The 11413-nt window shown below is 39.2% G+C and overlaps 1 protein-coding gene across 1 annotated transcript; it reads right to left on the bottom strand.

The window, feature by feature from the left end:
• Nucleotides 1-652: 652 nt before the first annotated feature.
• Nucleotides 653-9388, bottom strand: LOC139472894 (uncharacterized). Its single transcript, XM_071255358.1, has 6 exons — nt 9083-9388; nt 7927-8011; nt 7025-7224; nt 5811-5896; nt 2460-2649; nt 653-769 (listed from the first exon to the last, which is right to left on the bottom strand). Exons 1-6 carry the CDS (start codon nt 9386-9388, stop codon nt 653-655), a joined length of 984 nt encoding a protein of 327 aa, XP_071111459.1.
• Between the last annotated feature and the right edge of the window lie 2025 nt (nt 9389-11413).

Here is an 11413-nt window from a genome sequence, read left to right on the forward strand (position 1 = left end):
AACAAAAAATACCCTAGACCATGTTGCCATGATGTTTGTCTCTTGCTTCAGTGTGATAAACATTTGAAACAGAAGAGACTTTCCATAGCCAGTAGGAAGTACTGCCATAAATATTGGCTGTCTCCTGTGACATGTTCCTTTGATGTGACATTTGATAAGATGGATGAACAAGAACATTTGATCGTCAGGACGTCGAACACGAGGATAATGTCATACCCTCATAAAGGAGGAAAGGTTACACAGCAAATACCTCAAGTTCTAAAATGGTTGCATCCCTTTTGAATTCGATAAATACTCTCCGGAAGTAATTAAAGCAAATGGTGTTCGCTATGGTTAAATTGTGTCATAAACATAAACAAATGATGGATCGCATTTTGCGCAATATTCTGGCAATATTACAGCTATATGTTTGAAACCACCACTTAACCAGAATGAGTACTATATACAAGCCTAGAGACGGCCGGATTCAGTTGTAATTGAAACATGTCACCAATTGTATCACGATGTTATACCTGTATAAAAAAACAAAACAATATCTGATACTCCACTGACTGCGCACAATGTTCCCATTGCTCTGTATGTTTAGAAACAGTATTTAGCTCTGCTGTGGGATGTTTTCGTTTCGCAGTGTTTGTTACCGAGAGTCATCACATCATATGGTGATGTGCGCCGAGGTGACGTTGGCTTCACCACTTATACGGACGTCTTCTCGGATCTCATTCGGGTATCTGTCTGTGAAGTTGTTTATGCTTGATCCATCTACAGCTAGCTGCAACGAATCAAATGGAACATCTTAGATTATCCAGTGTATTACGTTTCCATTGTGTTCTATTGGAACCACAGCTTCTATTGGACACGATTACAACTGTCTTACCACATTTCTCTCTTTAGCAATAGACATTCTGTGCAATGTTTTTGATAGGAGACATGGGCATGGTGACGACAAGTACGAAACAAGGCTAACATGGCGAAATGGTTACAGGGGATTCATCATAGTTGCAACGGAGGATGTAAGATAACAGAATAAAAAAAGCTGCATCATGATTTTACAATGAAAAGTCACATTCTTCTGATTGAGGTGACTAAATCAATATCCATTTATTGTAAAGGACAAACGCATTGATTTACTAATAATATTGTATTCCCCCAGAATGACATATATACTGAGTCAAATTAAAAACTTCACATTTTAAAAAGTAATCCCATATCTGATATACAACGGACAAATGTATCAGAGAAGGTAATTTTTAATCATAAATGTCAAAAGAAGGATTTTAATTACCGGTGGTAACCTTAATTTGTTACACGCACCTACAGTATTCGGTAATAACATCAACAGTTTAAATCATAAGTCCCAAGCACGAGAATCTGATGACACACAAGTTCAGTAGCGTGTATGGCCACCATGTGCGTTGACAATTGCCACACATGGACCTTGTGATGCTTGTGAACACATGATTGGGAAGACGACGCCATTGGTGCTGCAAAATGGTGCCAAGACCTTGCAAATTCTGTGGTTGGTCCTGGAGAGTGCGCAAACTTCTGCAAAGAGTATCCCAGACTTGTTCGATGGGATTGAGGTCGGGAGACCTTGACGGCCAGTCCATGACGTTGACTTCTGCATTCCTTGTCAAAATTGGTGTGTGGGGTCTGGCATTGTCGTGTTGGAAGATCAAACCGTGTCCATTGTGCTGCCATAAAAGGCAGAAGTTCTGGTGCCAGTATCTGGTCGCAGTAAGCAGCAGCGTTGAGGTTGCCACGGATGACAAGAAGCCTGGAACATGCATTGCCACTGGAAGCACCCCACACCATGACACTTCCGCCTCGAAATCTGTCAACTTCTTGTACACAACACTGGGCGTAACGTTCATGACGGCGCCTCCACACCCTCGCCCTACCATTAGCAAATGGAGATTAAATCGGGATTCATCACTGAGGACGACTTGATTCCAATTCCTCTGAGTCCATCGTAAGTGTCGCTGTGCCCACAATTGACGTTGACGTCTGTGTAATCGGCCCAGAATACTGATTTGTATTCATTCTTTGTCAACCCTTGAGAGTTGCATAAACTCGGTACAGTGAGAATGACATGCCCTGACATGACTTATATACACATCCAAGAGGCCTAAACCTACTTTACACACCCCTATGGGAAACGATACCAAATAAATGAAAGCTGCCGCTCAACAGGACAATGATTTACTACATTGATAGGACCGTTACAATTAAGCATGCGATGTACCTTTTTTTATTTCCGCCTATCACGGCCGGTAGCACCTACAAATCTGCTGGACACTTTGGATGTTATAGAGTGGGTAATTGCCTTCACTGCTTCAGAAACATTTATGTCTTATTTAACTGTTGATCAGACAGATGCCAACCCAGATGCAGTAATTACTACTAGGTTTGTGATCGTGACAAGGCTCAAGTAGAGGACGTGCGAAGAAACAACAACGTACCATGTACATGCCCTGGTCCAGTTGTATCTCCACCAGAGACTCGGAACCCACTGCCAATGGGACCGGCGATAGCATAATCTCTGTTTCCCACACTCCGGAGAAGTGTGAGTTGAATACTAGCTTGTTTTGATCCAGTCGGAAGGCGATATGATACAGAAGATTTCCTCCTCCGCGAACATCCATAGTTACTCTAAAAAATTGGCAACAAATTGTTAATATAAATTTTGAAATATGTTTCCAGATCAAATATATACCAGGTACGAATTTTGGAAAAGACTATGGGGGTCCTACACTGTCTCTTTTGATCTGGAATCCTCATACTAAGTTTGCTTTCAATGAACTAAAATATATGTATTTGTATTAGTTCCTGAAGAGATTGGAAGAAAGACTCAGTGTTTTTATTTTTAGCCAATCAAAATGTGAACTTTGACAGACTTTCTGACAAATCGATTTGTATATTCCATCAGTGGCCACTGATGGATGGATGGATGGATGATGAGATTCGATAACAAATGCTAGTGGCCCAATATTAGATGCTTTAAATACTGGTATAAGTTTCTTCATATTCATAAACGACGACTCCCTAAATTAGCTTATAACATCCTTTTACATTCAGATACGTTATGAATATTACAAAAACATTGCTTCAGCCAGAAATATTTTTCAGTACTAACTGATGAAAACATTTAATACAATATCTACTTGATTTACCAGACCTATTTGTAAGTGAATAAGAAAACCATCCGTGAACAACTTGAAAAGCATTTGTCCATCATGTAATCTAGAGAGAGAAAATGAAATTCGTTTCCTGATTGTTTATTTTACTATGATCTTCGAAAGATGTACATGTATTTCAAAAATTTTCTAATAGCAATATTGTGGTCACGGATTGACCAGTCGTCGAAGGCGCGACGATTCGCTATGCAGAGTTGCCAGAAATCCATGATTGTTGGTAAGAATCCCGGTTTGCCTCAAGTATGTTTCTAGGTTTCTCAGCACCATACCCGTGCTCGTGGGTTTCACCAAAGTGATAAACGTCTGAGACCTGCATCACTTCGGGCTTTCATCCCACATTAAGTTGACACAACATGATATAACTGGAATAATGTTAAAAGCGGCTTTAAACTCAACTCATTCACTAATGACTCGCAATATGTATGGTCTTGAGACTCTTTTAACACAGATGCCAGATTATGTCACATCTAGGCCTGAAGTGAAGCAGGTGTGTGTCCTACTGTTAGCAGAGAAACCTTCATTTAGAGAGTGAGTGAGTGAGTGAGTGAGTTAAAATGTTCTCACATCGGCAATATTTCAGCCATATCGTGTCTATCAAGGGGTAAAGATATAAATATATTGGGACTTACATAAAAAAAACTGCCAACGAAGGAAGTAAAATAACTATACTTATCCGAGAAATATATTTAAAACTAGTATGTAATCGTAAAATCAATAGCACTTTACATAACATTACATTATAAAAACGGGCTATAGATCGCCAGCAACTGAAGGTAGATCACCATACTAGGGACTATGTGGTCTTACAGTACTTTAGCTTCCTGCATGGACCCCAGCCGGATTTACATCACCCCTCCATCCCCTATTCAAGTGTTGTCGATTGTTGGCAAATTAAGCCAAATTAAAAGAACACATATTCTACGATTAAAACTGTTGTTGGAATAACATACTTGAATGATATGGACTAAGGATAGCCTCTAAGGGTGACAATTTTACACTACTTTAACCCCCTTTGAGGATACAGTCACGATCAATCACAGATATTGATTTATTCCACTGATGCTAAAAAGTCATTTACTTAATACAAAGCAAATTAACAAAATTTACTAAACAACTCTATTTCTTTAAAAAAACAAAAAGTAAATGAGAACTGATAGTGCTAAAAAGATCTTTCATAGATTTAACCTTGAAATATTTCTCCCTTGTGATGGAAAAATCAACACAGTCAAGCAGGACAAGCGTGTGGGGGGATAAAGTCATCATGTGTAACAGAATATTGTATATATAGTTTTTAGGAATATAGTTTTAGCTCTTTTCATTCCAAGTAGTTGTATACATCTTCATTAGTTGTAGTACAAAATGTATATGCTTGGGTTAAGAGTCCAAGCGGTTGGTCCAATTTTATTGAAGGGTGGACAGGTTAGTCTATTCCTGTCCCTTTGTCACCAACTCTCTAGCTTGTCAATACAATAGCTTTCAGCTTCCTAGCTAATTAACATTATCTAAGTCCCTAACATTTGCACACTTTTTATTCACTCTGCTTATACCTCTGCACAGACAGGACATGGACTCCATATAGTTCAGGTTAGTTATTTACATTATCTTTCCTAAATAGAATTCTAACTTATCATTTAAATATGTTATCAATAATGTAAAATATTGTTAATGCTTACCTATGATATCAAATAATCAAGACATCTTCTATTTTATCAGTATAAAGTGTTTAACATGTAAGTATGTGTGAGAGCATGATTTGATTGGGAGTTTTGAATGTAAGGATTGAATTGGAAGTTGGTTTTCTATAATTTAAGGAAATAGTTGTCATGATGTATCTACGTATGTATGTATGTATATATTCAGGCATGATAGTTATGTTATTTACTTTTTATAGGAATGCCATAATCCTATTTGATGTGGGTTTATAGACACACCCCGGTGTCACCCACAGGGTGTGTATAAATCCTTTATTTCATCACTCACTTATGAATGAATGTATATGTATCAACTATGTGTTATAATTTAACACAACATGGTAGCATTTATTTTATATATATTCCTACTCTTAGAGATAATAAGTATATATTTATGACGCCACACGGCTACTAGTATTCTTCTAACTATATGGTGTGTAACGGATATATTCAGTTATGATAAGAGACATTTAATATATGTATTACTATTTGAAAGTTCGGTAAATTGTTATCTACAACGAACTAGTGGTGTGTAACTGTATGCGTTGCATGTATGGATTAATGTGACTGCTCAAACTAGGAAATAATTAATATGCAGCCGTATCTTTGAATGCTGTTCTATGTACAGTATATAATGTTATATATTTTATTACAGGGTGATTGATCATTTGAAGTGATTGATAATGGAATAAATGCCACCTAAAACAAACACAACCGCAGCTTGTCATTTTTCATAATGAACCACCCCTGCTACACATGCCTGACACTCGAACAGTTGCGTCGCAAGCATGTTGCTGGGGAACAACTCTAACCTGGAATTCCCACGGACCCAATTACGCACTTAATACATGTGACAACATTCTCTAAGTCGTCACGCTTATTGTTTTCTAAACCATAATTATGTATATGAATATCTATCATTTACCGATTAACGGCCGTTGGAGTGATGTTCATTGCCACTTTGAAACTCATTGAATTCCCACAAGGCACGACCATGAGGAAGTTCATCACCTATGTAATCAAAGAAAGGGTACTAAAAATGTCTCACAAGCTCGATAATTTCTGAATCCTTTGCAAACACTTACACCTCTTTTTAGCTGGAGTTTCTTTAGCAGGAGTATACATACTGGTATCAACAACGGAAATGGATGGGTTGTTTTTTTAATGTTTGATTTTGCATTTAATTTTGTAACGTCTTTCGGAATGTTTGGAAAACATTCTTGATTTCTAATGCCATCAAACATTTATATTTGCGGATCACAAAACTCTGGCAAGGACATTATTAATTCTAGACCGCCTCCGTGGTCTTGTGGTAGAGCGTCCGCCCGGAGAGTGGTAGGTCCGGGGTTCGATCCCCGGCCGCGTCATACCAAAAGAAGTTAAAAGATGGTACTTGTTGCTACCTTGTCTTGCGCTCGGCATTAAAGGGCTAAAACAAGGACTGGTCGGCTAGGAGTTATTTTACTGTGTCTGAGTGGGATATTCATTTTCAACTGCGGCATGATATCTCAGTGTGCTAGCACTATAAATCGGCATCAGTCCGGACTAGTACAAGCAGCCACACACACACACGCACGTGCAAGCACGTCACTATATAAGTGCAATAATCTTGGACGCGACGTTAAACCCAATTTCACCTCACCTCATTAATTCTAGAATAACATGTCTCTGTCTCAGCAGCATCCGTGTAATGTGATGTTCTTATATGCTGTTTATGGAAAACAGTAGCACACATTTGTATTGCCAACGCAAATGTTTTCAGTTTCATATGCATTTTATTATACGACTGCCTTCGTTGTTTCTGACACATGCTTTTGTTCGGTGCATATCGAAAGCCCATTACACATTCACTTCCACATACTGTTCGTTCCCTCTCTTGCACAGTCACAAGAATCGTTAAATTTTACACAAGGGCAGACCGAACCGGATCAAGTTGCAAAGACCAGTTCTGCTGGTACTGACATTGCCTATCTAAGTGTGTAATGCCATGTACACAACATGTCATTGTGGTCTCTTTTTATACTTACAGGGGTTTTATTTGGTTGATATCATTGAGTCCATCTCACCTATACATCTTGTCACAATTATTAATAATACCTTCATACCAAACAGTCATCCTGTACCACATAACCATCTTACCGGGTTGTCCCAACTGTACTGTGCACACGGGCCGACAGAACCGTTCCAATTTCCTGTCAGCTGACAAACTCTGTGGTTTCTATCTGTGCACATCATGAAGTTGTCCTTGCATGTGTATTCTGCAACTGCTCCTTCGTACACACCTTTATAATGCATCTCAGCATTGGCAACAGAAGGTGGTGCGTCACAACCCTGAAACTCTGTACATTAAAACCCAATCATATAACATATTGGTTTATTTTAATCTCAAAGTAAATAAATGTATGTTTAACCAATCTGTCATTATTGGGATCTTGGAGTTGGATCTTGCCATTGATTGCAACAGATAAGTGGGTCCGCTCAACTACTGATATATTTCAGAGGTCACTGTCAGTTACGAAATCATACACGTACGTTGAATCCCTATTTCTTGTTTCAGTTATTGTTCTTGGGTTAGGTCTGGTTGCTATCAACATGATGAATAAACATCACACGATTATTATTGTACTAATTGCAAGTGTGCGTCTGCGTGTGTGTGTGTGTGTGTGTGTGTGTGTGTGTGTGTGTGTGTGTGTGCGTGCGTGAGGCTGCGGCACTAGTCATGATTAATAACTTATTCTTTGCTGGGCGACTGAAATGCCTTTACGCAGTTTAACATGTGTGCCACACTCTGACTAGTCCTTGCTTTATCCCCTGAATACCCAGCGCCAGACAGGGAAACAACAAATACCAGGTTTTGACATCTTTTGATGTTACACAGCCGGGATCGAAACACCGACCTCCAGGCAGATGCTTTGTCCTGGAAAAAGTCATTCGTGACAAACACTTTCTCTTATGTCATATCATGTCAGTCCAAGCCAAATGATTTCAATAAAATATAACATACAATAGAATTAACTTTCTTTTACCAGTAAAAGATTTACCTGTCTCACATGATGTCCGTCCGAGTCGATCTAATTGGCACCTGGACGTAGGACACCGTGTCTTCGAACAGGCGCCAGCGAGGGACTATTCATAAACAATACATTCATATGGTGTTTAGTGCGCTTCCAATACTCATGATTCAGATAGATATTTAGCACAGCCAAATCAGCTTATCTCAAATTGTCAAAACGAGTATCTCTCAGATGATGCTGTTCGGGAGTGTTTGGCTTTTACGCAGACAACATCCCACATAAGGCCAAATCCTGAAGAGACTCTGGAAAGTCTTTTCGTTATATAAGACAGATGTGGGACTGTAAGCAGGCATCTTGCATGAATTCAAAACTCTAATGTCAGCGTCAGAGACTAATTACTGTCGATTATCTCTCGAAATAGATCCCATCAGGCATAAAAGGCAATGACAGTTATGTAAACGGATCACTAAAAATCAGTGATCACACCAGGTTAGCGTGTTTTTCGCATTGCTTGTGTTTACACATATCAAACACTTAAAACTAACCCACATGTCATTAAGCCCAATCACTTTGGCCCGATATGTTCAGAGTCAGTGAGTTAACATTTAACATCACATCAGCAATATTTCAGCCATATCATGACGAGATTGGTAGGTTGGTCCGTTGCTCAGTTGTATAACGCTGCAATATTCCAGCTATATGAAGGCGGTCTGTAAATAATCGGACCCTAGAAGATCCGGGGTAGATTAGGTCTTCAACAACCCATGCTTGCTGTAAAAGGCAACTATGCTTGTCGTAAAAGGCAACTAACGGGATCGAGTGGTCAGGCTCGCTGACTTGGTTGATGCATGTCATCGATCCTAATTGCATGGATCGATGCTCATGATATTAATCACTGGATTGTCTGGTCCAGACTCGATTGTTTACAGACCGCCGTCATAAAGCTGGAATATTGCTGAGTGCGGCGTTAAACAAAAAAACAACCAACCAACCAACTTTAAACAATCGAGTCTGGACTTAAGGTTTCAGTGGCGAAAGTTATTGTAGGCTAATGACAACGGTCATTTTTCGCAAATACAAGACCAATGTATTATGAATGTAAAGAAAATTACATCTACAGTGGTTTTGACATTTTGAGCTCAAAAGGAAAATGGGATAAATTAGTAAATTATAATATAACTACCTCAGGCCAGTGGTTGATGTCACTGTAGAGAAATCCTGGCCGCGGTGTGATGGCCACTAGATCACTTCTGTTGCTGTTGAGTTCACATATGCGGGTCTTGGTCTCAAAGTTGAAGGACATGCAGACTGAAGACATTAGACAGTCCGATGCACAGGAATAGAGAGATGGTGACCTTACTTTCCTAAACACGTAATGTTTCATATGCGCATCTACCTCCACAACAGAAGTTGCGTTGAAGCAAGTGCCGCAACTGCCCAATCCTCCCCCAATCAGGACTAGGACTACGGTAAAAAGACAAATTTGCATTTTCCTCTTTTGTGAGAAAAGAAATAAGTAAGGGAAAGGTGTCAGTAATGAATGTTGAATCCCATACTTCACCTCTAAAGTTGGATCCCCCTAGTACAGTTGCCGACACAAACATTATTAAACAGATACATATCCATCCATCGACCCGTCCTCACTGAAGTAAAGCCATGTGAACTCCCTCATTGGATTTTCTTTGTGATCTAACTGTCTTTGCTTTCAACTGAAGAAACGCCCATATTAGAAACAGGAATGAATGTAACTGCGTGATTCCTTTCAAATACATGGAAACATACTTGGCCGTATTTGAAAATCTTTTAATCTCAACTGCGAATGTAAGTAACTCAGAGTTGATTGAGGTCGGAATGCAGTCGTGAAAACCACTCACACCCTGTGCCAGCTACATGCTTTATTGTTGAAAGATCAATATAACTAAATTTGATTTGGATGTTTCAGAGGAAACAGCTAATTTCACATAATGAACAAGAGTGCAAAATCGATCTTAACTCGATTGAACTGCATATGTGTACAGTGATACAGTGCTAAAGGTTTTCAGTTCGAATTGAGAACTTATGGCATAAGAAATTTGCCATCACTAAAATTAACCTGACTTCCTGATTCTGTCAGTCGCGTCTTACGACAAGGATAGTCGCCATTAACGGTAAGCATTGGTTGCTGAAGATCTACTCTAACGAATTATGTTTAAAAAAAATAATGAACAATGAGAGCTCAACAAATTATAATACTTGCTCAGGCGGTAGGGTGGCCTAGTGGTCAGACTGTTTGTGCTGAGGACACAGCTTCAATTCCCTTTCTAGAATATTTGTAAAAGCGGCGTATCAACTCAATCACTCTCTATTACTACTAATACAATGTTTCATGAGAGAAACGTATAATATTGCGAGAACTCTGTATGTAACAGAGAACACATTAATATTTTAAAGAAATCTCGTCATGCTGAAGAACCGGGTTCGATTCCCGACATGGGTGCAATGTGTGAAGACCATTTCTGGTGTCCCCCGTGATACATTTGATAAACAAAGCTATTTTATAAGTTGGTAGTACATAATTATTAAGATGTGCCATCGATGGGGGTTGATGTAAAACTTTTGAAGCATTTCTTGTTGTACCGGTATCACCTGCCATATTTTAAAAAAGTAAGTTGTCTGACAACCGCACCCAGCAGTACTCCTACCATACAACAAAGAGCATGTAAACATTCGAGTATGAACCATCAAATCGATTATTGATCAGTATGTCAAACAATAATTTACTTCGTTGTTGAAACACCACGCTGCCAACCAAGTCATCCAGCGCGACCATCCGATCAATTAAAACAAAACACTTGTTAGTTGCCAATGGCCCAGATCTCTCCAATGTTTGACAACATGAGCATTGATTAACACAATTGAGATACGTGGAACCAAGTCATCAAACCTCACTACACGATCTCTTGGGTGGCCTCTAAGGACAAGCGGAGCATGGCATTAAACAACCCCTTTCATGTTAGGAGATTATGTTTGCTACACCTTTCGAAGTGAATGAAAAGTATGTTGGAGGGGATATGGTAAAAAGTCTTAGTAAACTTGGAAATATTGGCTGATGTAAATTTTCACGAATTGTATTAAAGGAGATCTTTCAAAAACAGACGTTAAAGACAAAAAAGTGTTCCGGATGATTACTTTGTTATCTAAAAAGCAACAAACAACAGCCCGTATACCCGTAATCATCACGAATTCAGATTGAAATCCCCCCTTAAGGCTACAGGCTGTACCTGTAACGTCACAGTGGAGTGACGATCGCCATTTTGTCTCGTTAACAGTATATAATTCTACCTGACAATGAAGTGATTTTCCGTTATTCTCGGCATATTGAAGACGCAAACTTGGGTATTGTGTCCAAGGGTGTACGTTTCGGCCCTCGGATGGTAGATCAGGGTGATGACGGAAGACAAAACTCAGGGGTGAAGTTTAGACGACAGCATCCATATTTATTGTTGATGGTTGAAATGAGTCGAAAAGGTACATG

Source organism: Haliotis cracherodii, unplaced genomic scaffold (assembly GCF_022045235.1).
Source record: "Haliotis cracherodii isolate W230 unplaced genomic scaffold, xgHalCrac1.p SCAF_25, whole genome shotgun sequence".
In the NCBI taxonomy this organism is placed as follows: Eukaryota; Metazoa; Mollusca; class Gastropoda; order Lepetellida; family Haliotidae; genus Haliotis; species Haliotis cracherodii.